Source organism: Anolis carolinensis, chromosome 1, assembly GCF_035594765.1.
Source record: "Anolis carolinensis isolate JA03-04 chromosome 1, rAnoCar3.1.pri, whole genome shotgun sequence".
Lineage (NCBI taxonomy): Eukaryota > Metazoa > Chordata > Lepidosauria > Squamata > Dactyloidae > Anolis > Anolis carolinensis.
Window position 1 is genome coordinate 63,295,146 of NC_085841.1, and position 27,733 is coordinate 63,322,878.

The 27,733-nt window shown below is 39.9% G+C and overlaps 1 protein-coding gene across 2 annotated transcripts in view; it reads right to left on the reverse strand.

Annotated features, from left to right (window-relative positions):
- The window catches only part of nup133 (nucleoporin 133), a 40,017-nt gene extending 16,587 nt beyond the window's left edge, over positions 1–23,430 (reverse strand). Inside the window, exons 1-20 of one of the 2 annotated variants that reach the window (XM_003215867.4) lie at positions 23,169–23,430; positions 22,442–22,560; positions 21,286–21,389; positions 20,003–20,110; positions 19,424–19,555; positions 18,799–18,969; positions 18,369–18,524; positions 18,220–18,290; positions 16,380–16,527; positions 15,685–15,829; positions 15,224–15,381; positions 14,950–15,041; positions 13,662–13,825; positions 12,512–12,606; positions 12,203–12,427; positions 11,856–11,978; positions 8,966–9,065; positions 6,489–6,731; positions 4,724–4,857; positions 3,665–3,823 (exon numbers count right to left, since the gene is read on the reverse strand). In XM_003215867.4, coding sequence (XP_003215915.1) covers positions 3,665–3,823; positions 4,724–4,857; positions 6,489–6,731; positions 8,966–9,065; positions 11,856–11,978; positions 12,203–12,427; positions 12,512–12,606; positions 13,662–13,825; positions 14,950–15,041; positions 15,224–15,381; positions 15,685–15,829; positions 16,380–16,527; positions 18,220–18,290; positions 18,369–18,524; positions 18,799–18,969; positions 19,424–19,555; positions 20,003–20,110; positions 21,286–21,389; positions 22,442–22,560; positions 23,169–23,329 — 2,808 coding nt within the window. In that variant the 5' untranslated portion in view covers positions 23,330–23,430. The other variant, XM_062975654.1, reaches the window with a different exon arrangement.
- Positions 23,431–27,733: the final 4,303 nt, after the last annotated feature.

The following is a 27,733-nucleotide window of genomic DNA, read 5'->3' on the forward strand; positions in this document are numbered from 1 at the left end:
AGAATAATTCCAGTGACAGAAGGAGAAGGAGGAGGAGGAGGGGAGGGAGGAGGAGGAAGAAGAAGAAAAAGAAGATGAGTAGGTGGAAGTAGAGAAAAAAGGAGGAAGAGGAAGAAGGATCAACAGCAGCAGCAAAATCTGCACTTTTAGATACTCTATAAAAATTGCAGAGGTGACAAATTTCCTATACATAGCAAATAAAAGGGTTGCCTCATACACACATTCTGTCTTACTTTAGGAAACAGAGTTATCTTCCAGAGAAACACTAATAGAAGAAATTCTGGTAGTGGAAGTATTCTGCACACACTGTCATGGAAAAGGCATTTGGAAGGCTACACAGAACATCTTGTGAAATGCAAGCATATGTTTGCATGTTGATACATATCTGGTAACATTAGGTAACACAAACAAATGCAGAAGGGCAGAGTCTCAACCTGTGTTTAATGCTGGACAAGTGATTGTACAAAACCACTACTAAAAGAAACATGCCACTGGATGTCAGTTACATTTTCTCATGCAATAGCCCTTCTGTTCCTGAAGGACCTCAGCTTACAGGTTAATGCTAAATATATCCATAAATTTCATCAAGGACCCTTCATTCAGAAGACTCAATACTTTACAGGCACACACTTGACTTGGTTTTCTGTCAGGGATGAGAGGAAGGTGGCGGTGTGGAGGAGCTCACCATTGCTCCGTTGCCATGGACCGACCATCACCTGATCAGGTTTAGACTTACTGCACCCCCCAACCTCCGCAGGGGTGAAGGACCCACTAAAATGGTCCGCCCCAGGAGGCTTATGGATCCAGAAGGATTCCTGACGGCTCTTCAGAAGTTTCCCGCCACCTTGGCTGGTGATTATGTCAATGCTCTGGTCGCTCTCTGGAATAAGGAGGTGACTAGGGCAATAGACACGATCGCTCCGGAACGTCCCCTCCCGAGTACCCGAGCTAAACCATCTCCTTGGTTCACTGAGGAGTTGGCAGCGATGAAGCGAAAGAAGAGGGGACTAGAGGGCGTGTGGCGTTCAAACCCGAGCGAGCTAGACCAAACACGGCTATGTCTCTACCTCAGGGCATATGCCGCGGCAATAGATGCTGCAAAGAATGGTTCCTTTGCAGCTAATATTGCGTCTGCAAAGAACCGTCCAGCGGAGCTGTTCTGAGTTGTTAGAGGTTTGTTATATCCCGTCCCCCAAGAGGGGATCCCTGACAACTCGGCAGCCCGCTGTGAAGCATTTGCTCGGTTCTTTGTGGACAAAGTCGCTTTGATCCGTTCTGGCTTTGACACCATATTAACGGCAGTCTCCAAGGATGTAGCACGAGCACATGCTTGTCCCATTTTGATGGATTCGTTTCAATTGGTTCAGCCTGAGGACGTGGACAAGGTGCTTGGAGAGGCGAGGGCTACCACATGCATCCTAGACCCCTGCCCATCCTGGCTGGTGAGAGAAGCCAGAGGGGGATTGGCCGAGTGGGTGAAGATGGTGGTGAATGCCTCCCTTCAGGAAGGCATTGTTCCAGCAAGCTTTAAATTGGCTGTAATCAAACCGCTGTTGAAAAAGCCATCACTGGATCCGACTCAATTGGACAGCTATCAGCCTATTTCCAATCTCCCCTTTTTGGGCAAGGTCGTGGAACGTGCGGTGGCCGCACAACTCCAGGCATTCTTGGTAGATACCGATTATCTGGATCCGGCACAGTCTGGCTTCAGGCTGGGGCATGGTACCGAGACAGTCTTGGTCGCCTTAGTTGATGATCTACGCCGGGAACTGGCTGGACCTCTCAGCGGCCTTCGATACCGTTGACCATGGTATCCTTCTGGGATGCCTCGCCGGGATGGGGCTCGGAGGTACTGTTTTGCAGTGGCTCCGGTCCTTCCTGGAGGAGCATTCCCAGATGGTGTCATTGGGGGACACCTGCTTGGCCCCACAACCATTGACTTGTGGGGTCCCGCAGGGTTCAGTACTGTCTCCCATGTTGTTTAACATCTACATGAAGCCGCTGGGAGAGATCATCCGGAGTTTCGGGGTGCAGTGTCATCTGTACGCAGATGATGTCCAGCTCTGTCACTCCTTCCCACTTGTCACTAAGGAAGCTGTTCAGGTCCTGAACCGGTGTCTGGCCGCTGTGTCGGACTGGATGAGGGCTAACAAATTGAAATTGAATCCAGAAAAGACAGAGGTCCTCCTGGTCAGTTGTAGGGCCGAACAGGGAATAGGGTTACAGCCTGTGTTGGATGGGGTCACACTCCCCTTGAAGACGCAGGTTCACAGTCCGGGTGTTCTCCTGGACTCATCGCTGAGCCTGGAGCCCCAGGTTTCAGCGGTGGCCAGGGGAGCCTTCGCACAACTCAGACTTGTGCGCCAGCTGCGCCCGTTCCTTGGGAGGTCTGATTGGCCACAGTGGTCCATGCTCTGGTTACATCCCGTCTGGACTACTGCAACGCTCTCTACGTGGGGTTGCCTCTGAAGACGGTCTGGAAGCTCCAACTAGTACAATGGGAGGCAGCCAGATTATTAACTGGGGTGGCATACAGGGAGCGCACCACCCCCCTGCTAAGCCAGCTCCACTGGCTGCCAATATGCTACCAAGCCCAATTCAAAGTGCTGGTTATGACCTATAAAGCCCTAAACGGTTCTGGCCCAATCTACTTGTCCGAACGTATCTCCTCCTATGAGCCAGGAAGATCCCTAAGGTCATCTGGAGAGGCCCTGCTCTCGGTCCCGCCTGCCTCACAAGCACGGCTGGTGGGAACGAGGGACAGGGCCTTCTCGGTGGTGGCTCCCCGGCTGTGGAACATCCTCCCCAGAGAAATACGGCAAGCCCCAACCCTTTTGAGTTTTAGAAAAGCCTTAAAAACATGGCTATGTGCTCAGGCTTTTAACGAATAAACGACAAAGAAGACCCAGACTGATGTATGGATAAAGTACAAGGATATTGGATGAACGGATTTTAAGCATATGTTTTATATTTTATACTGTATTTAACTGTTTGTAATAGATTTTATATGCTGTTTGTTTTTAATGATGTGTTGACATTGAATTGTTGCCAATTGTACGCCGCCCTGAGTCCCTTCGGGTGAGAAGGGCGGGATAGAAATATTGGAAATAAATAAATAAATAAATAAATACAGGCAGATAACAAAATTAAGGTACAAGATACAGATATCTTTGATTGCTTTGTATATTACAGGAGGTGTGTACTTGTGAACAAAGACTCACGTTGACAAACCTGAGACAGAGTATGTGATAGAGAGAGCAAGGAAAAGCAGAGTAGTAGGTGCCTTGGACCGCAAGAAGATCCAACCAGTCCATCATCCAGGAAATAATGCCTGGTTGCTCACTGGAGGGAAGGATATTAGAGGCAAAGTTGAAGTATTTTGGCCACATCATGAGAAGACAGGAAAGCTTGGAAAAGATCATGATGCTGGGGGAAATGGAAGGAAAAAGGAAGAGAGGCCGACCAAGGGTGAGATGGATGGATGGTATCCTTGAAGTGACTGGCTTGACCTTGAAGGAACTGGGGGTGGCGACGGCCGACAGGGAGCTCTGGCGTGGACTGGTCCATGAGGTTACAAAGAGTTGGAAACAACTATGCGACTGAGCAGCAGCAGGTGACTTTTATTAATGACATTGTTAAAATATTTTAAAATTATAAAGCCTACCTTTTCAAAATCACTACTGTTGATGTCATGCAGCCAACTGAGATGCTCATGGGCTTGTAAGAAGCTGGCTAACTGACCGTGTTGAGCAAGGGGCTGAGATAACAGCTTTCCTCTTTTTCCTTTCTCCAAATACCATCGGAAAAGGAAATCTGAAAAATTCTAAAATTCACCTCTGTATAAGTAACAGTTTCTCAGAATTGAAATATGGGTTAAAAATAACAATCTTATAAAGAATGTTAAATATAAACATTTTATCTCGTCAGTATTTTAGTAGAGAAAATCTTAGTATAAATGCTATCAGTTATTAACATACATACATATGTTTACAATTCTGGAATGCTTCACTAGAGGATGAAGAAGCACTTACACATTTCCACTGTAAAAATAATAAATTCACTTTGCTCATAATGTTATTATTTACATTTGAGAATATAAAACACACTTTAAAAAGCACAACAGTTTTGAGATACTCTGTAGCTACATTAATGGAAACCCACAAAAAATCTTATATTGGAAAAGCAAGAGAAAAGGCAAACAAGTCAGGATAAAAAAAAATTACAGATAGCATAGAAAAGGCAATATGGTGAGAACTGCATCTTCATGCCTATCCTGTAATCCATAGTCTTTACATATACAATCTGTCTGTCTTTATCTTATTTGTATGCACTACTAATGGATGAAGAAAAAGAACAGATAGTACCAAATCATCCTTCCTGATATTGTTCTCTCACATTTTCTGGAGAAATAAATCAAATGTTTTTGTTCTCATACCAACATCCACTGATTCTCCAGGTTCCTGCAGTGGCAGCACATACGTTTTCAGTGTGTGGCTGACAGAAACACACTGGGATGGCAGCAGGACTACTTTTAAAATACATTACGTGAATGACTGTATACTCGAACTGCATACTGAAATTTGAAATTAAGGTTAGATATGATAGATGTCCTGCCTAACATTTGCAATTCTACTATGTATCAGTGGTTAATAATTTCTAAAGAAAAATAAGTTAAAAGGTTTTCCCCATAAACTACTCTTGATTAAGAGCAAAATAGCATTACCTGATCAGCAAACTGGGTCATATAACGTTGCAATTTGGCTTGGTTATCACTCTGTTCACACATCTGTATCAAAATGTCAAAGTCGCGGTATTTTTCTGCCAGAGTAGCAGCTAACTGGTACTGTCCAAGAGAAACTGGACCAAACAAGAAAAAGGCCTACAGTCAAATATTTTATCTTGTGATCCTTGCAGAATACATAATAAACATTCATTCATTCAATTTCAAATTGAGAATAAATATTGTAGAAAAACCTCAAATCATGGCAGAAAAACAAACTTGTGGTACTTCTTCAAAATACTATGCACATAGCATTGCTCATTAATGTTCTCTAAAATATCTAAACTGATTCAATGAAACCCAACAAGATGTATTTATTTTTATTTATTTATTTAAATTATTTATACCCACCCTTCTCACCCAAGGGGACTCAGGGTGGCTTACAAGTGGCAATTGATGCCGTTACACCAGTATACAATGAACTAAAACATTAAAACAATTAAAACAGTTATAAAATACAATACGCAAAGTTTAAAACAATGCAAAGTGCTTATGCCATTCATCCACCAGACCTTAAACAAGAGCCTTAATTCAGACCACGTCAAAGCCAACACATACTTATTCTTCAAACACCTGTGTACATAGCCAAGTCTTCAGTTTTTTTTCTGAATCCCAGAAGGGATGGGATTTTGTCATTACAGATCCTTTCAACTCATTCCAGAAGACTCACATGCCCCTTCCACCTTATAAAACTTTTTTTGCATTTTGTTGATTATTAAAGCCAGTTTTTCTTTTACTAAAACAAAGATGCTACCCCTATCCACCAATGCCAGCATGACATCCCATACAGATATAATAGAGAAATGTAAATAATTAACAGTCTTCCCTCCAAAATAGAAAGTCACTATCTGGAAGCATAACTCATTTATTAGTAGAAATATAACACTAATGAATTAGTACCTCTGGCTTTCAGTATGTATACTTTTACAAGGAAGAAATACCAGAATTCAACGCAACACATGAGAAAGGTATTTGTCTTCCATAAGAGGTGCAGTAAATTAGTAACATATACTATTAAAATGATTTTTTCCTGAAAAGATCTCAAGCAATCCATAAATATTAGTGTTCCCTCACTACTTCGCGGTTCACATTTCGCGGATTCACTGTTTCGCGGTTTTTCAATAAACTCTAAAAGCCTATTATAAATCATAAAAAATTACAATTTACAGCCTAAGGAAAGAGAATCCAAAGGGAGAGAAAAGGAGCCCAAGCAGCAATGGGAGGAGAAGGAGGCGATTTATCAACACACTATTGGTTGATAAAGACTTAAAATAGTGTATAACTACTAAAATAATGTATAAATATATAGCATCCCTACTTTGCGGATTTTCACTTATTGCGGGTGGTCCTGGAACCTAACCCCCATGATAGGTGAGGGAACACTGTACTGGTTAAAATCTCACAGTGAAATGGTCTTGCTATCACAAAAGCACCCATAAAGATAAACGAATTCAAACATTATCTCAGGTTTAAAATTTCGAACTGAAATGAAAAATGTAATGTCTAAAATAGAACTCGGTTATGAAAACTAAAAAAATGTTTTTAAAAATACAGGGAGTTTTGTGTGTGTAAAAAATGAAAGTATCTTTCCTATTCCTTTCTCTTCCCATTTCCTGTCATATATATGACATGTCCCAGTTGACCATTAGCACAGTTACCCATTATCAAAGATATACACAGTCCTTCATGTAATAATGACATCACTTACGTAGTGGTAACAGTAATTCTGATCTCTTCTGCGTGTATTCCATTTCAAGACTCTTGTGCCGCTCTCGATACTCAGGTCGGTCCACAGACTTCAGCTGAGAAACATAACCCTCCAGAAAGCAGTCTAATAGTGCCACCAGCTGTTCTGTCACTGTGCTACGAAGCTTACTGTTAACCTGAGGATAGACCTTCTTCAGAATAATTTCATGTTGCTGCATTATTGCAGTACGGACAGCAACAGATGCTTAAAAGGACCAGAAAAAGAAATATTTAAAGCCACTTGACATACAGAAGTTAATGCAAAAAGAGAAAGTATATACAAGCAGTCTCCAAGTTACGAACATACGACTTAGATATGACTCTTAGTTACAAACAGGAGGGAGACAACTGGAGATGAAAGGAAATCTACCTGTAAGAAGGGGAAATCACTCCTGGAAGAGTGATCATGGGGAAAAGGTGTCTCCAGTGAAGCTTTTATCACCAAAATTTTCAAATCCACTTGTTACATAGACAGAAAGTGAGGTGAAATCTTCTGAACGGGCACAGGCAGCAAAAGAAACACTACAAGGGTGTTAACACTTCCCAATGCTATACAACTTAAAAATGTTTTTTGGCTGAAGTTACATTTTTAAATGTTACTATTCTGACTTACATACAAGTTCAACTTAAGAACAAACCTACAGAACCTATCTTGTTCATAACCCAGGGACTGCCTCTATAAATGTTTTCACTATTTCCAGAACAAAACAGGCATACTCAATATAAGATGGAACTATCTGTGTGTCCAGGAAAGAAAGAAAAAAGTGGACATTACAAAATATAGGCAAGCCACAGTTCCACAAAACAAAAAGTAATTTCTAAAGTTCCGTGTGAAATATCTACCCATGTCACTATTTTTCTCTCAAACAACCTGAAAAGTTCAGAGAACATCACTGTTTTTAACAAAAGTAGCAGGAGTCTACTTTGCTAGAAGTTATCTTTATGTAATACTGACTTTTTAAAATACAATACTACAGCTCCCACTAATCGCAATAAAATCACTTCATATTTTAGAAAATTCTAAGCTGAAGGCATTTTTGAGATATATGTAGCCTGCATACAGGTAAATTATGTGTAACAACATATGTGCACATGCACTAGGGAGCTGTAATAAAACATACTCATTTACTCAGACGACTATGAGAGAAATTGTGCTGTTTGCTGCAAAATCACCTTTATAGTACATATTTTGGTTGCATTTCATATTCATTCAAGTAGTGATTCCAAGATACTGTAGTTACGCAATAATACTCATTGAACAGAAACAAATATTATAATTGGTAGTGAAGGTACTATGTCTGAAATGTATTCAGTCCTCCTCTGTTCTTCTCTATTTTCTCTCCAGTAAGAAACATATGAGTTCACATATGTATGCATAATGCAATGTGATTAACAAAGAGAACTTTATTAACTAAGCTCATAGTTTCTTCAGTCCTTAAACATTAATATGTATTTAGTTTATTTTAGGCAACAGAAAAAGGAACAAGCCAAAATGTTTTGCTACTTCATTTATAAACTTCTTAATCATTATAAAATTATTAACTGCACCCTTCCGTGATGAAGAAGAAACTTGTCAAGATGTATTTGTTTTTAAATCACACTAAACATATGAGTAATTTTTGATAAGTTCTAGAGCAAATCACACACGACAACCTATTTAAAATGATAAAATCCTAATAAATGTCCGTCAAAATCAATGCTTATACACCAGTGCAGCAACAGCTTCAATGACTTCATGTCATAAACCAGAGGGACCAATAGGTCGATCTCTGCGTGATCGACAACAGATTACGTTCTGAATATTTGATAATTATTAAACTAGTGTAGCAACAAAATAATAATAGTTGCTTTTATCACACTTTATCTCCCCCCAAAAAGACCCAAAACAGCAAACAAGAGAAGCAATACAATATATGATTAAAACCTAAAAAACATACAAACACAAATGGTCTTCATATACAATATTATAAAAACAAGGAAAACCTAGAGTGACTATCAACCAGTTTTTAAGTTGAAGAAATATGATACATCTTAGATTTGGACAAAATTATCCCTTGAGTTTAGAATTCTTTAATTCACAGTACTGCACCAGCTTCTAATGGGCTTCTTTTGGGGTTTTAGGTTTTTTGACGAGGACTGATCCTTTAAGTCTGAAGTGAGCACTTTCCTCTCACTGGCCTGCCACAAAGCAGGTATTCTACCCTAGACATTCAGGACAAAAATGCAAAAATAGATTCTTAAATCTATCTTCTGTAAAGTCTCTCAGATATTTATGAAACACAAAGCTATTGTGTTTATTCAGATATTTATGAAACATAAAGCACAAGCAACAAATTCAAAAGCTAATTCAGTGTTGGTCTTTAAGTAGGATATAAATAATACCGAAAAATACTGGTGTAAACCAGCAGTACGCATTTACATATTTTTTCCTGTTCTCACCTGTCCATGGAACATACTCTGGTTCTGTTTCAGGAGGTTCTCTTACTTTATACGAAGATGCTTTAGATTGGCGGTCTTGGAGAGCAGCTTGTAGCATATCCTAAAGAACATTGAAAAAGAAAATGCAGAATCTTACCAAAAGAAGATTTGTTTGTGAAGGAGCCTACTTATCAGCATTGCCATCTAATACAGTGGTTCCCAACCTTTGGGCCTCCAGGTGTTTTGAACTTCAACACCCAGAAATCCCAGCCATCTTACCAGTTGTTAGGAACTATGGGAGCTGAAGTCCAAAACACCTGAAGGCCCAAAGGTTGGGAACCACTGATCTAATAGTACAACTCAGATGACAAGCACTTCTAAGGCTGTAGACCAGTGGTTCCCAAACTTATTTGGCCTACCGCCCCCTTTCCAGAAAAAATATGACTCAGCGCCCCCTGGAAAGGCATGGCTTAGAGGGGTGGACGTGGCTCCTGCTCAAGAGGGCAGGGCTGAGCCTCTCCCCTAGTCCAAAATGCAGGGCTGGGAGGTGGAGGTGGGCAGGGCCACAAATGGGCGGCCAGGACTGGGATGGGCGGAGTTACGAGCTCTGAGGCAGGGCTGAGCTTCTATCTCTATCTTGTGGTGCCTGCCAGGACACAGGGGGTGGAGCTAGAGGAGGGGGTGGGGCCTCTTCCCGAGTGCCTGACGGGGCTGAACCTCTCTACCCCACCCCCATGTTCTAACAAGTGCCTCAAGGGAGGTATACAGAGGCTCAGCCCTGTCCCGTGCTCTTTGGAAGAGGCCCCGCCCTTTAGTCCTAAAAAGCCTCTCAGGAGAGGTAGAGAGGCTCAGCCCTGTCTCCGGCTCTTGGAAGGAGACCCCGCCCCCTTCCTTAGCTCTGAAAACATGGCTCTTTCGCTGTGCTTTTGGAGAGCAACCATTTTATATTTCTTTTCCGTTGCTCCCTCTAATATCTATCCTCCAGAATACCCCACTCCCTTATGACCCTATTCGCTGTGGTTTTTATTTTTATGTCTTTCTCACCCCGATTTTTAACTTAATGTTCATGTGGTCTGCCCTTGTTTTTATTGTCTCCTTGTTTTATTTTGTAATGGATATTATTTACTGTATTGCTTATTGTATTGTGTTGTGCTGTTCTTTTATATGCTGTTTACATTGTATTGTTTTGGGCATGGCCCCATGTAAGCCGCCCCGAGTCCCCGTTGGGGAGATTGTGGCGGGGTATAAATAAAGTTTTATTATTATTATTATTATTAGCTCTGCCCTCTGTGTCCCAACAAGCGTCTCAGGAGAAGTATAGAAGATTATCAGCCCTGTCTCCGGCACTTGGGAAGAGGCCCTACCTCTCCTCTGCCCCCGCCCCCATGTCCTAATAGGTGCCATCACCGCCCCCTGGATCGCTCCAGTGCCCACCGGGGCGGGGCGGTAGAGCCCACTTTGGGAATCACTGCTGTAGATAAAGAGGGCGACCGCGAAACTAGAGGAAGGCATCTATATGCTTGGAGGATGACTTTTTTTTAAAAAAAAGAAATGGTAAATCTAAAAACCTGAGATAGTTAGACTGGGATAGAGATTAAGGGAACTGGAATAATAGGTACCTGTTAAGCCAAAAGGGAAAAGGAAATAGAGAAACTCAATTATCTGCCAATGCAGGAAAAATAAAGCTGATGCAAAAAGAAAAGGAATCAACAGTTTCAATCAAAAAAGTAATCTGAATTCCCCTTCAATAACTGCCATAAAAAAATTAACTCGTGTGAACATGAATGGCTGGGTTGGCTATCCAGAGAATAACAGCGTATAGATACAATTGAGAGATTGTTGGTATTGCTGAATTTTTTTGTAAGATTATCAGAAACAAGACTTGTGTTTTTTCACAAGCCACTTTCAGCTTTTTACAGCTTTTCATTGCTTTTCTTTTTCACATTATCAAGTAATGTTGCCACCTTTTGAACGTATGTACTAAGAGATGGTTATAATTGTTTATATTTTTCATTTACGTATTCAATCCTGCATGCTAATTTGAAGCTGCTTTGTACATCCTACTCCTTTGTTCCTTTTGCTGTATGTAGTATTAGTTTTATTTGTTTGCTATCACTACCATAACTTCCTATACCAAGATTCTCTTTGTTAAATGCATGTCATACTAATCTTCCATTTCTTATTAATCTTGAATCAGGAAATAATTCATTTACATTTTAAAAAGTATTTTAATATTAAATAGTAGCCGCTGTCAAAACCCAGAAACACTGAACTAACCATTAATTAAAAACAATACAAATCAACATAGAAAAAGAAAAATATGTATTGTATACATTAAAAAGAACATGCAGACCAAGACACAAGTACAGTGGATAGAATTTTGTTTTTCAAAATTACCAAAAATCCTTAGTAATTATTAAAAAGGTGTTTTCCAATATATAATATGTGAAGGAAATGGGCAAATGAGAGAGGGGTTTTTTTGGAAATGAATTAAATAAAAGGCCAGGAAATCCCCTTTTCTTTAACATCCTACTTTAATATCCCACTGATTTTTCTTTTGGGGGTGTATATGTTGGAGTAGGAATTTATGGAACTATTTAATTTTCCTACTGAAATCAAATGAGATTCAAAAGCACTTAACTGGGTGAAATACAGCCATAGTTTTTAGGTCACTGGGTGAAATTGAATAGTTTGTCAGATAATGGAACTGACATTTATTGACAATAATGGATCTTCCTCACTGCTGCAGCCACTGGCAAAACCCTCAAACTTTCTGCAAAGGACTGGAGGACTTGCCAGAGTTGATGGTGTACTTTTTGTGAGCTGAAATCACCTTTCATAACAGTGGATAAAACACTCTACACTGCTGTTTACTCCCATGTTATTATTAAAATAAAATTTACTTTCATACCTTCATGATGTTATTTACATAGATAACTATTTCAGCCCATTCATCAGATTGAACAGATGTATCCTCCAAGATCTGTTTTTCTTTTTCCAGCAAACATTCAAAAATAGCATCTATTTGTGACACCTGAAAAATTGACAATGGCAAAATCAACACTTAAAATTCTTCTTGGGATATACAGCAATCGTTTAGTTCAGATTTTATGAAATCAGGAAATTAAATGTTCTACTTAATATTCTCTGAGACACCCGATATAGATGTAATAGGAAAAAAGATTTTGTACCCTGGGGCAAAATTGTATACACATAGAAAATATAGAAGTGTTTTAGCTTGTAAAGACTTTATTTTACCTCTCTGAAGAAAACATCAGCAGGAGTTAGACTTGGTGGAATGTCACTTTCTCTTTTCTCCAAAGCAAGCTGTATGGCTGCATTCACTACCTCTGGCAATCTGTAGTGATAGTTTTTGAGAGCAATGGCTGCAGCTAACTTTTCTGCATGTTCACTGAGTAATAACCGAGTTGCCATTGGTGCATTTCTGATTTGAACAACGTTCAGACGTCCCAACAGACCCATCTTGGAGAGAGATAACAGTAAATTAAAGGCCTGTGCAACACTGCATCATATCCATTTTTCTGCTTGAGAACTCTGGGAGCTTACCTTACGAAGGAAGTCAATGTAGAGACAATGTGCTTGTGACTTATTGTCCAACTGGCGAAGGAGGATGATGGAGGAGCTGGTGAAACCCGCTGCTTCTATACAGAAAATGTCATGGAGTATATATATTAGTTCAATTGTAGCTATTTTTTAAAAGAAACTGTCACCACAAATATATGTCTTTCTAAAAAAAAGAAGTTGAGATTCTGCACTCACTACAATGCTATGGCTACACTCTGCCTCTTGATCCCACCCCCTCCCCTTTACCCCATATTAAAGTCACTCCACTGAATGTCAATTAGTTTCCAGCAAAGTACAAAGTGTTGGTTTTGAACTTTAGAGCTCTGCATCAGGCATGGGAAAACTTCTGCCCCTCCAGGCTGTTGGGAATTGAAGTCCAAAACACCTGGAGGGCCAAAGCTTGCCCATGCCTGCTCTACATGGTTTGGGTTCAGGTTACTTACAGGATTGCCTTCTCCTATACAATTCACCCCGCAAACTGAGGTCCTCTGGAGAGCAGCTACTCCAACCAGCCAGAACCCGACTGTCGCCCAGATAACTTTAAATCGACTGCCCTGGGACTGTGGAATTACCTGCCAGAAGGGGGTCTGACAGCTGAATGACCTTTCAGAATTTAAAACACCACTGAAGACCTATCTCTTCCAGCAGGCCTACCCAATCAATTTCTATGAATTTTAAAAATCATGCCCTGTATTTATTGTGTTTGAACATGTTTCATCTATTTTAATATGCATACTTTTAATATATGCTTTTATGGTTGTATTTTAAATATGTTTTAATATGTGCCTTTATAGAGGCATTTGACTATATACTGTGCTCCACCTCAAGTCAAAAGGAGAGGTGGATAAGAAATAAAGAAAATATTATCATCATAATCATCATCCCCTGTCGCACTCTAAAATTCAGGTATTGATACTGAGGTAGGCAGTTCTACAGTGTTGGTCAGCAGGGCATCGCTCCTTCTTGCCAGTCAATGACAATGAGCTGTGGTTGTGTTTCTAAATATCTTTCATCCTTGAGGTATACAGAAGACATGACAAATATGAGTTTCTTTCTGAGAGAGATCCCTCACCATATAATCATTCCCACCCACAACATGGAGCACAGCCATTTTACACACAACAGTCCTTGCCTTCAGGAACTGATTCAGCCCATCGGGGATCAGATGTAGGATAATCATCCACCAATTCCTCACTGAGTTGAGTCACAGCACTATCCAGATCAGAAGATGGGCCTAAATCTACATGTTGGGGAAACAGTTCAGCAACTATGGCTTGTGCATTCTTCACATCATCCCTCAAATAAAAAGATAAGATACAAATGAGTCAACTCTTCAAAGGGAACCATGCCCAAAATCCGACATGTGTAACAGTCCATTAGCATACTTTTACCCCTGTTCCCTTCCACTCCATTGCAAATGACTCCTAAACATCAGAGATCTTTCCCACCTTAGATTATGGAGTGGGTGCGAAGGAATGCCTGAGAAAGAGACACTACTCTCCCAGATCACCAGTGAATTCACATATATTGGAGATTAAGGGTGATGATATATTATCAATATTCTGGCTACAGAATACACAACTAAGCATTGCCCGACTGACTTCTCCCTTCACCATTAAGCAGCTGTGGGGGCACATTCTGAATCTAGGGGTGTTGCTTGAACTTGGGTGTGGGGTGTAATTATACAAAGGTTCTAAATATTTCTCGGCACCATGAACTCAAAAGCACAAGTGCTCTTGTTTGTGTTCCATTTTAGATACTGGGTTGGTGGCAATGCTATATGACATTATTAAAACTGATCACTAAAATCTTAGGTATGTCTCTAATAACTTCTCAACACTATTTAAATGTTCTGTGCTAGTTGTCCTACTAAAGAACCCAACATGCATTTTGTAGATAAGAATCATCGTCATACATGTATTATTTGCTGTAAATCACTCAATGAGAATCTTAAGATGATTATGTGTAGTTTGCAGAATGTAAAGCAGAAATATACTTATATGTGAGTAATAATAAGTTGTATGTGATCTGTATACTCCAGTAACATCCCAACTGATCTTGGAAGTTAGGCAGGCTCAGACCTGGTTAGTACTTGGATGGGGAACCATCAAGGAATATATAATGCTGTAGGATGTATTTCAGAGGAAAGCAATGACAAACTACCTCTGAGTATTCCTTGATGAAGTGCATGGGATTACTATAAATTGAGAGGCTGCTTAAAGGCACATGTATACATACATATATGCACACATATATACTGTACCCATAGAAATATCCATGTTTACTATAGGATAATGTCTTTAACGTATTATCCAACAAACAGAAAGCTCACTAAATACGTCAGTCACTGATGCTATACAAAGACAATGTATTTCCTGGAATGAAACCCATTCAACATTAAATTTACATTTATTTCATACCTGCAATGCTGCAAGAAAGCAGATTTTAACAGTTTTATCTTATCCTCTGGCACTACGATATCCATTCTAGAAGAAGGCTCAAATGCAATACTCTAAAACAGAATAAAAAGAAAAATTAAGGGAGGACTAGCCTTTCCACAAAAACCAAAGGTTAGCTGCAGAAATTTTATATCCTTAAGATGAACACAATTAGTATCGGATGCAGTGTGTGCAATCCATGAAAACCTATGCTCATTTCTAAGACACTTAGAATGTTTTAATTTGTCATTATTACCTCATCATTTGGCTCAGCTATAGAGGAGGCTAGAGAATCCTCAATATCTTCTGGAAGCACAGAAATTGTTTCCTTGGAATATACAGCTAAAATACCACTTTTTCTAGCAAAGAAAATGGGAAGTCCAGCACAAGAACCTGCTCCTAAAATTCTATCACCTGAAAAACATAAATGAAACCCACCATTACCACCATTCACCAATGCCGTAGAATGCACATCTGAATTATACTGGAAACATGTATACAGCCAGTCCCCAAGTTACAAACATCTGACTTAAAAAAGACTCAATATTGTTCTTATATTTTATTATCAGCTACCTCACTGCTAAGTCATATACTTAGTCAATGGAAAGAAGAATTAGAATGGCTAGAGACATTTTTTTCTGGGAAGGTCTGAAAGCACCTTCCTTGGCTTACTGAGCACCTGTAAAATGTGCAATTTGGATTCACTGGAGTTCTTACCTTGCGAACAAAATGTAATTTTTTCCTGGGGCAAGGAAGGTCTTCCTGTTCCAGTTGAACAAGCAAATACAACTTCTTCTGTGTAAAGACAAGCAGCTTGGCTGGAGAAATCTGGGACCACTAAATGACCCACCGGTTCTTCAGCCTGAAAAAATGATCGCTTAAAGATTACAATGAACAACACCTGACAGTAAGACACACAAACACACACACCCCAAACACACTGTGTCTTGCTTTGATTTCTTTCCCCCCCCAGTTATTTCAATTCCAGATTCCTACTTTGTAAATAAAAAATGAATTAAAAAGCAGGAAAGACACTTTTGACACACAAAAAATCAACAACTGCTACTAATTTTGTGAACTTTTGCATACTACACCTTCTGCCCCAAAGACTGAGACTTGCAAAGACAACTTTGATCATAAAGTAATTGCACAGATTTTAAAGCAATATTAGAAAAAGGAAAACAACAAGAGAAAAAAAGAATTTCATAAAGACATTATTTCCTCCACCAAAAAAGAATCCCATGCTTGTTTACTTGTTTGAAACATTTCAACATTTCAACAATTCAAACATTTCAAACAATCGCTTACTATCACCAATGGCCAATGTACTATCACACCATGCCTTCCTAAATAATATTCATAAGTTCAAGAGTAAACAGAAGGTAAAAACTGTTTAGTATTATGCCAGTTACCTGAAAAGGTGGGTTATATTGGGTGACCTCTACAACAACATTATCAGATGTGGGATGACCATTATCTTCCAGTGTTACCAAAGCATAATAGATGAGGCACGGGCTGTCACCAAGATGCCAGGCAGCAGCCAAAATCACCAGGCCATCACTATTCATTCAGGGATATAAGAGTTAAACAGACATCGAACTTACAAAAGTCTATTAAAACACAAGTAGCAAAACAAGGGTTCCTAGCTATTCAGCTCCCATGACTCCACAGCATTGGGCCATGGCAATTAACATGGTGTGAAAATGTGTAGATTGGGGTTTGCCCAATTGTAGTCCTCTACGTGTTTTGGACCTTAGCTCCTAGAAGCCTGAACTGCCTTGATCAGTGAACAGGGATGGTGTAGATGCATCCTAACTGCTCAATGCCCCCTAACGCATCTCACTGGTTTATTCTTCCCTATCCTCTCATAATCCTAGCTGGACTTAATTGTCCTAAACCAAACTAAACTCTATCTTCATCCCACAAGTACTGAACACCTTAGCCTTTTTAATATTTCTTCAAATGTTCAGAAAAAACACACATCACCTCAATGCTCTTACCTATTTCCAAAGGAGCACTTAATTTATTCTGCATATGAAATATCACTTACATAACCACACTCAAGTCCTCCAATTAGTGAATCAAAGAATATTAAGAGTGGGAAGGGCCCACAGGGGCCATGTAAATCTAACCCACAGCCATGCGGGAATATACAGCTGAAGCACCTCTGAAATACGTCCCTACTGCCAAAAATAGTGTCCAGCACCTCCAAGGTTTAAAAAGTGTAATGTTGCGGTGGAATATCTTGCTTATGACCGTAACCATTCCTTTTTGTTCCTGGTCCTTACCTCTAACTGACCCCATCACTTGACAGTTTAACAGCCAAGACACTCCTTTTATATATATTTTTTCCTCATAGCCCCCTTCTCAGCATTCCAAGGCCAGTGATTGGCTGGTTCCACTAAGGAAATGCAGACTAAGGATTTAATCCTTCTTTACTATGTTTAGCTGTGAAGCAAAATTGTCACAATGCAGCATTTTTAAAAGAATATTTCATCTGCTAATTAATATAAATATATGTATACATTTCCAATTTTTTTTGTTTTGTTTTGCTTTTGGCTGGGAAAGAGGAATTTAACAAAAGATCCCTGATTAAATTACAGAAATGGACAACTTTTTAAGCTGTTAAATCAACAAATTAGTAAGAACTTTAAAAAGTTTGGTATTACCAATCCTATTTGTGTTGTCATGGATGTAAAAAGAGATGAGCACACTATGAAATTGTTCACCATTGTTTTACTTTATGAATCTTGCTGTATTTATCCTTTTAGCTACTTTCCCACTGTTTGTCCTAAACGCTCAGTAACAACTCTATCATACCCATAACACTAAATCTTTAGTACAGTTTTCCCCAAACTCATATCCTGCAGATGTGATTGAACTGCAGTTCACATTCACTATACTGGCTGAGAATGATAGGAGTAATAGCCTTACATATCAAGGAGGTTAGCTAGATCTGGCAGGTTTAAGAGGAGACTAAATTCAAAGACATAGCACAGTTCAGGTCTTCCAATTCAAGCAGAAAGGATCTAGCTACAGATGGAAAGATCCAGGCTTTTTACTACCACCTACACCAGTAAATTGTCCACTGTGAAAATGCACACGTGCATACTTTAGTGCATTCAATTTTCTGGATTACATTTTTTGTAAATTCCAGTAAACAATGCTCAGAGGTTCTGGGAATTACAGGCCCAAGATATTGGAATGTGGCAGAATGTCTACTCTTACCTAATATTTTAAACAAGAACTTACCGATTTTGCTGTAAATCCAAGTACTGAACATTGACCTCTCCCTTAATTTCTCCATAGTTACTTTCAGATCCCTGTTGAAACAAGAGATATTAAAGTACCAGACATAAGACAAACATTTAGTGCTATATTCCACATGTACTGCCACTTACCCATATCGATTCCATGATACTTTCTTTAAGTAGTCTATTTACATCCCAACTGAGAACCTGCCGTTCTGCAGTTTCATCGACTTCCCACTTGTGAAGATTACAGCTGGTTAATGCATAAAATCTTGAATTGCTGTTGTTCCAAAGAACACTAGAGAGCTGCATTAAAGAAAAATTATGGATAACGTATTTGATTTACTTCTATATTTGAAGGTTCCAGTAGAATGAAACAAGAGTTTACTATCCTAATGTTAAAAGTGATCAGCTTATTTGCATTTTTAAGACCCATCAGTTACAGTTCCCATATAAGCCTTCTTTTTCTGAAAATAAGCATGGAGTTAGAATCACAATATTGAAAGCACAAAGAAATGTGTTTGAGGGCCACCTATAGACTACAGGTTTCCCAGTTTGGCTGTAAAGTATTTAGACTTACTGCTGCATCATTACTGGGAGACAAGATGCCCAGCAGAGAAGAAACTCTTCGACCGATTCCTGAAAACATGCCTTGTCCTTGTGGGAGGCCATGCTGATGAATCTTTCCAGAGTTATCTGGCGTCAGTCGGATAAACTGGCTCCGTGATGATGATAAAATAAAACTTCCTCCCTAGAAGATGAAAAAAAGTTCAGTTTGGTCTATGACATTATTAGGTGAAAAGTTTTTGTTGAAAAGGAAAATGCACATCTATTGTCAGTGCTGTTGTTGCTATTTGCTATCAAATTGGCTCCAACATATGGCAATCTTATGTATGAGAGAACTCCAGGACGTTATGGCTTCTTCAATTAAACCAATCTTCCTGCAATTTGGTATTTGTCTTTCCCTACTGCCCTCCACTTTCCCCAGTGTTGCCCCCCCATCCCCAATGAATCATGTCAGCTCATGATACATTCAAAATATAATAGTTTTCCTCAAAGTAAAATTCTGCTCTCCTATTTTAAATATATATTATGGTGCCCCCGATGAAATCAGAGACAGAATAAAATAAAGATTTCCCAGAGTTGTTCATCTGCAACATTAAAATTTCATAAAATTGATTTTCACATTGAAGTTTCTATTTTACCTTTACAGCTGTGAGAAAACTGCAGAGAGAGCCTCCAAAATCTGTGCACGTCTCAGTGTAGGAACTTTCATGCACAAGACTGGGCCAATATCTTATCGATCCTTCACTTGTGGTAACCATTACTGATAGAGACTTGTAAAGACAGCAAATTAGATTGTTAGCTATGCAATCTGTATTGACATGACAAATGTAAATCATTTCAATATTTTAGTTATACTACCTATACTATGTGATTATGTGAAAAAATAAGGAATTGATTATTTAAGGCTGTTAAACATCGTGCAATGGTTTCAAGGAAGAATTTAGACATATGCTGTTTAACAAATACAAATCCTCCCATGAAAAATTTCTGGTTGAATGTTTTCCCCTATGTCTATCCCCCCCCCCCCAAAAAAAACACATTTTATCAATTTAAACTAGGCATCACAAAATTAAATACAAATATTTATGAAAACGGTGTTTGCATGGCTGGCATACTGACTAATCACTACACCATAAAGTTCTGAACGATTCAATGACCAAAGATATTCTAATTACTTTTGCATATTATATAATGAAAAACACTGTTACATTCCTCACCTGTAAAGAAGATGCCTCACCAGGAATGTTAAGACAGGCTACTGCTACTAAATCTGCATTCCCTTGAAAGTCACTGGGTGGCAATTGCAATTCCTTGCATACAGACAGCTGAAACACACAAATTTGGTACTTCATTTTGTTTGCCAATTTTTTAATTTAAAAGTATGCATTTGTGTTACTCTAATTCCATGAAAACACATTTTGAAGAATATTTATCAAAGATCAGAACAGCTTGGGCACACATCAGCAGTTATCTCCTTTAAAACAACACATAAGATAGCTTACTATTATGAGCAATCTTTCTGAGTCTAACAGACTGAAAATGTGTTTTTACTTTAAAGCCCATGCCCAATATAAAATCATTCATAGTCTAAACCAGGTTTATTCAAAGCAGTGGTCCACAGACTGGTACCATTCTAGAAGCCATTGACAACCAGTACATAGTAAATTTCCAGGAACCTACATGCAAATGATAAAAGGTACAAACATGAGACTGGTCTCAGGCTCATTGGAGAAAAATGCCCAGGCTGACACATCAGTTAATTTGAAAAGCACTGGTCTAAATTTTTAAATGATGCAAAACTGATGCATAGCCAGCTTAACATCACCAATACAATAGTTCTGAAGTTGCCCACTTGTTTTCTATATTTTTCTTATGAAAATGTCCATTATTATTTTTAAGAGTCTATATTTATGTACCTACTAGCTTGGGGACCTGGCAGTGCCTGAGTTATTAGATGAAGGCATTGTTTGTTTTGGGATGTTATGTAATATCACTGAAGTTTGGTCCAGATCCATTGTTTGTTTGGGTTAACAGTGCTCTCTGGATGTAGGTCAAGTATAATTCTTGTAAATAATGGTGAATTCTCCCCAAACCTCTTGTTCAGTTGCTGATCAATTCCTCTGTTAACTGTGTGCCGCAGGAAAGGGTAGTAAATGGTTAAAGTAGAGGCAGTGGGCGGGGTCATGCGAATTAAGGAGCCCTGGAATGTGCATTCTGGAGAAAAAACAGAACATCTAGGATGAAATTATCCCCGCATGAAAGCCTTCATTTGAGTGCGGGGCAGAATGGTGTTTGTGGAGGACACTGGCAAGGTTTGGGCTACATGTTCATGACATTCACTATAACCTGCATGTCAGTGGAGGGAGGGCAATGGGTATCTCCTACTCAGTGGGAATTATAGGTGTTTGTGGAGGCGGGAGGCTGTCTGTGTAATGGACACCTCCTCCACATACACATTATTCACTTTTATTATGTGTATAGATAGATAACTGACTCTTACCTTTGCAGTTGGTGATCGACCAATTTTCCAAATAATCAGTCTGTCTCTGTATACTAGCCAAGCCCATCCACTTCCATCTATTTGCACACTCAAGTGGTCCTCAACTGCAAGAAAGTACCAATTCTTAAACAAATCCTATCAGTTTTTTAAAATTCTATGCAGTGCATTTGGGAGTAGTCAATTAATTACCCACTGTTTGTAGAGCTTAAAGACAACTTGCTAAAATCATTACCTTTATCTTTGTGTATCAAGTCAAATTGAAAAGAAAATTCTCAGCAAGATCTCCAATAAACTGCATGTATTTATTTTATTTCGATTATTTTACCCTATCTTTTGTACAACTGCTCCACATAAATACTTTTTTTCTGAAGATTGTTGTACACCTGCAAATCTTAGGTTTTCCCTGATATTTTCAATATCAATTTTGCAGTGGGAAAACTGAGACCATCACTGAAGATATTTTATTATTACATTCATGATGTCATAGTAGCTAGCCACTGGTGATCAACCTTCCAACTATTTCACCTGCATTTTCTGCATGTTCTTTATAGGAAACCCCACATAAAATATGTTCTTATAGTCTCACATGGATGTTACTGGAACAGGAATAATTGTGGGAAAACTATTTCCCTCCAGGAAAAGTACAGATTAAGCATCAGCTAAAGTTGACAATAGAAACTTGCATATAAAAAAGCAGAGGAATCTAAGGCCCCTCCCATGCTGCCCCTATATTTCAGGATCTGATCCCAGATTATCTGTTTATACCAGATTATCTGGTAGTGGAGACTCATATAATACAGTTTAAAGCACATAATCTGGGATCAGATCCTGGGATATAGGGCAGTGTAGAAGGGGCCTAAGAATACTCTCATATTCAGCACTATCAAAACCACACGTTAAAAGTATCATTTGCTTGGTTTGATAAACAAACCTATTTTTACCTAAACGGAAATAAGCAGTATCTCATGTACAAGTACAAAAACTTTAAAGTTACATCTTTCTATCTCAGTCTTCAAACCCATGCTTTCCAAAATAGTTGTAGATATAAACATTAAAAGGGATTGGCAATGTTCCTGGGAATATTACAAACCTAACAGGCAGCTTTTAGGCTATTTTCCATGTTATGTTGTTTGCATAGAAAAAGTAAAATACTTACCACTAGCCATTCTTAAGGCCTCCATAACTTTTACTGGTAGGGGTGAGCCAAATCCTTTCACGTCATAGTTAATGGTTTCACTTCCTGTTGGATGATGTACAACCTTTGTGGGAGTACACCTAAGCAAAAAGAACGGCAATCAATATTTCCCATTATTTCTGTTTCAATTAAGTGGTAACCTTGTCAAGAGCAACGCTTCACTGACTGATGCTAATTTCATTCTTCACTACACATTCACACTGACCTCTCTCACCCTAGACTTTCCACAGATATATATTAACCTCTTTGCTTAGTTTTCTCCATACCTCACAACCTCTGAGGATGCCTGCCATAGATGTGGGCGAAACGTCAGGAGAGAATGCTTCTGGAACATGGCCACACAGCCCGAAAGACATACAACAACCCAATGATGTACAAGGTTTTCCACCTAGCCTAGTGGTTCTCAACCTGAGCCCCCCAGATGTTTTTGGCCTACAGCTCCCAGAAATTCCAGCCAGTTTACCAGCTGTTAGGATTTCTGGGAGTTTAAGCCCAAAAACATCTGGGGGGGCCCAAGTTGAGAGCCACTGCGCCCTAGCCCCTTCATTCCCATCTACACTACATAATGAATGTAGTTTAATACCGATTCAATTGCTGTGGCCCAGTGCTGTAGTTTCCCTAGGCCTTTCGCCTTCTCGCCCCAAGCGGCGCCTCCGGGGCCTGGGGAGGCCGCCCCTCACGCACTCACCGTGCCGACAGGGAGCTGACGTTCCTCCGGGTCACCGGCGAGAACAGCGCCGGGGAACTGACGGACGCCTGGCCCTTCCTGCCGCCGAGACGGAGGCCTCTTCGGCCCGACCCGCCGCCGCTCGGGGTATGAGGAGAGCCCACAGGAGTCGTAAGATACATCGCTTCACCTCAGGTCAGGACGCCAAGACTCACGGAGTTCACGGAGCCTTAGGAAGTACACGAGTTCCGCGGGCGACTCCCGATGACGCAGACTTGTGTCTCGCGCGCGCTCTAAATACGTCATCCGGATCCCGAGAAAAAGATTGGCTGGAACTCTTGAGAAAGGCAGAGTTGAAGGGCAGCCTCGGAAGAGCGGGGTTTTTTTTAGTTTTTGGCGGGAAGGGTCACACCCGGTGCCAAGCTCGCGATGCTGTTAATCGTTACCGACTTCCTTATTCAGCTTCTCATGGACCTTAGGGCAGTGGTCGTCAACCTGTGGGTCCCCAGGTGTTTTGGCCCACAACTCCCAGAAATCCCAATCTACCAGCTGTTAAATCCAATTTACCAGCTGTTAGGATTTATGGGAGTTGAAGGCCATAACATCTAGGGGCCCACAGGTTGAGAACCACTGCCTTAGGGGAAGATCAGAACGTGTTGTCGAAGGCTTTCATGGTCGGAATCACTGGGTTGCTGTGAGTTTTCCGGGCTGTATGGCCATGTTCCAGAAGCATTCTTTCCTGACGTTTCACCTACATCTATGGCAGGCATCCTCAGAGGTTGTGAGGTCTGCTGGAAACCAAGTCGGGTTTATATACAGTAGAGTCTCACTTATCCAACATAAACGGGCCGGCAGAATGTTGGATAAGCGAATATGTTGGATAATAAAGAGGCATTAAGGAAAAGCCTATTAAACATCAAATTAGGTTATGATTTTACAAAAGAAGCACCAAAACATGTCAGACAACAAATTTGGCAGAAAAAGTAGTTCAATACGCAGTAATGCTATGTAGTAATTACTGTATTTATGAATTTAGCACCAAAATATCACGATATATTGAAAACATTGACTACAAAAATGCGTTGGATAATCCAGAACGTTGGATAAGCAAGTGTTGGATAAGTGAGACTCTACTGTATCTGTGGAATGTCTAAGGTGGCAGAAATAACTTTTTGTCTATTTGAGGCAAGTGTAAATGTTGCAATTGGCCACCTTGATTAGCGTTGAATAGCCTGGCAGCTTCAAGGCCTGGCTGTTCCCTGCCTGGGGGAATCCTTTGTTGGGAAGTATTAACTGTCTGTGATTGTTTCATGTTCCTTGATTAATGTCTGGGCAATGCTGCGTTTGGTAGTTCCTATGTAGACTTTTCTACAGCTGCATGGTATACGGTAGACTCCTGCAGAGGTGAGAGGATCCCTCTTGTCCTTTGATGAACATAGCATGTGTTGGATTTTCTTAGTATGTCTATAAATAGTTTGTAGGTTGTGACAGGAACATGAAAGGCACTGCGGACTAAATCAACCAGAGAGGTCAGCCATTGCAGAGCACTTGAGCCAACCTGGACACAGCATATTATTTCAAAACACAGAAATGTTGGACCACTCTGACAACAACACAGAAAAGCCATTGAAATCCACAAACATGTGGACAATTTCAACAGAAAGGAAGAAACCACAAAAATGAACAAAATCTAACCACCAGTATTAAAAAACTTATAAAATCAGGACAGTAAATAAAGAGCAACACTCTAAAAGCAGGGGAAATCCAGACAAGAAACAATCAGGCCCAGCTAGCACCTCCCAACAAAGGATTCCCCCAGGCAGGAAGCAGCCAGGCTTTGAAGCTGACTTAATGCAAATTAAAGTGGCCAATTGAAACATTTATATTTGCCTCCAACAGGCAAGAGTTCTTTCTCCCACCCTGAACATTCCACAAATATATAAACTCCACTTGCCTACTTTCCAACAGTCCTCACAACTTCTGAGGATGCCTGCCATAGATGTGGGCAAAACATCAGGAAAGAATGCTTCTGGGACATGGCCATGTAGCACAGAAAACCCACAGCAACCCAGTGGCAAGATTTGTTCAGAAGAGGTTTAACGTTGGCTTCCTCTGAGACTGAGTCCCCTTCTACACCGCCATATATGATCCAGATTATGTGCTTTGAACTGGATTATATGGCAGTGTAGAAGGGGCATGAGAGAATGGGATTTGATGATCTAGTGCACAGCTTTCCCATGTGTCAAGACACCTTGTTATGTCCACTGCCCTGTTGTGTAGGTGTGTCACAAACGTAAGAAAAAAAAACCTCTGAGCCTATGTGAAATAAGCAATGAAGCCTACATCTATATATATAAAAGAGTGATGGCATCACGGCAATTTACAAAACAACAAAAGTACAGGCCCCCCAACCTCAAAATTTGACAACACAACCCATCATCCATGCCTCAAGGTTGATACAACAAAAAGAAAAGAAAAATAAAGTCCTAATTAGAGGGAGAGCAATAATTTTTTTTATCCAATTGCTGCCAGTTTAGAGGGCTAGGTTTCAGTTAGGGGACAGGCAGATTTAGGCCTCACTTAGGCTTCTTCCACAGATTATCTAATTTGCACTGGATTATATGGCAGTGTAGACTCAAGGCCCTTCCACACAGCTATATAACCTATTTATAATCTTATATTATCTGCTTTGCACTGGATTATCTTGACTCCACACTGCCATATAATCCACTTCAGTGTGCATTTTATACAGCTGTGAAGAAGGGGCCTCATATAATCCAGTTCTAAGCAGATAAGCAGATAATTTAAGATTATCAATATACAGTAGAGTCTCACTTATCCAACGTAAACAGGCCGGCAGGATAAGTGAATATGTTGGATAATAAGAAGGGATTCAGGAAAAGCCAATTAAACATCAAATTAGGTAATCGTTATACAAATTAAGCACCAAAACATCATATTATACAACAAATTTGACAGAAAAAGTAGTTCCATGCGCAGTAATGCTATGTAGTATTTACAGTAGAGTCTCACTTATCCAACACTCGCTTATCCAACGTTCTGGATTATCCAACACATTTTTGTAGTCAATGCTTTCAATATATCGTGATATTTTGGTGCTAAATTCATAAATACAGTAATTCTATATAGCATTACTGCGTATTGAACTACTTTTCTGACAAATTTGTTGTCTAACATGATGTTTTGGTGCTTAATTTGTAAAATCATAACTTAATTTGATGTTTAATAGGGTTATCCTTAATTCCTCATTATCCAACATATTCGCTTATCCAACGTTCTGCCGGCCCGTTTATGTTGGATAAGTGAGACTCTACTGTACTGTATTTACAAATTTACCACTAAAATATCACAATGAATTTAAAACACTGACTACAAAAACATTGATTATGAAAAGGCAGACTGCGTTGGATAATCCAGAACATTGTATAAGCGAATGTTGGATAAGTGAGATTCTTCTTTAATATGAAATAATTACTGGGATAGAATAATGCAGAACAATATAATCTCTAAAACCAGGACAGTAAATAAACAGGGGAATTCCACACAGGAAACAATCGGGGCCAGCTAACACCTCCCAACAAAGTATTCCCATCATCAAAGTCTGGCAAATCCTGTTTTCTCAGGACCACAGACAGTAGAAGCACATAAAATATCGCAAACAACATCACTCTGAAAACAAGGGAATTCCAGACAGGAAACAATCAGGGCCAGCTAACACCTCCCAACAAAGTATTCCCGTCATCAAAGTCTGGAAAATCCTCTGTTTTCTCAGGGCCACAGTCAGTAGAAGCACATAAAATATCGCAAACAACACCACTCTGAAAACAAGGGAATTCCAGACAGGAAACAATCAGGGCCAGCTAACACCTCCCAACAAAGTATTCCCATCATCAAAGTCTGGAAAATCCTCTGTTTTCTCAGGGCCACAGACAGTAGAAGCACATAAAATATCGCAAACAACACCTCTCTGAAAACAAGGGAATTCCAGACAGGAAACAATCAGGGCCAGCTAACACCTCCCAACAAAAAATTCACTCAGGGAGGAAACAGCCAGGCTTTAAAGCTGCAAGGCCATTACATCCTAATCATTTTTCCTAATTGCAGCATTCATACTTGCCTCCAACAAACAAAAAAAAACCAATCAGAAATATTGTATATTCACAACCTTTAGGAAATAATATCCCCTGATGGCGCAGCGTGTTAAAGCGCTGAGCTGCTGAACTTCTGGACCGAAAGGCCACAGGTTTGAATTGGGGGAGCGGAGAGAGCCTCCACTGTTAGCCCCAGCTTCTGCCAACCCAGAAGTTCGAAAACATGCAAATGTGAGTGCATCAATAGGTACTGCTCCGGCGGGAAGGTAATGCCGCTCCATGTAGTCATCCCACATGACCTTGGAGGAGTCTACGGACAACGCCAGCTCTTCGGCTTAGAAATGGAGATGAGCACCAACCTCCAGAGTAAGACACGACTGGACTTAATGTCTGGGGAAAACCTTTACCCTTGACCTTAACTACCACCAATTCCTCAATACTTTATTTCCCATACCACCATACTTCACCACAGCA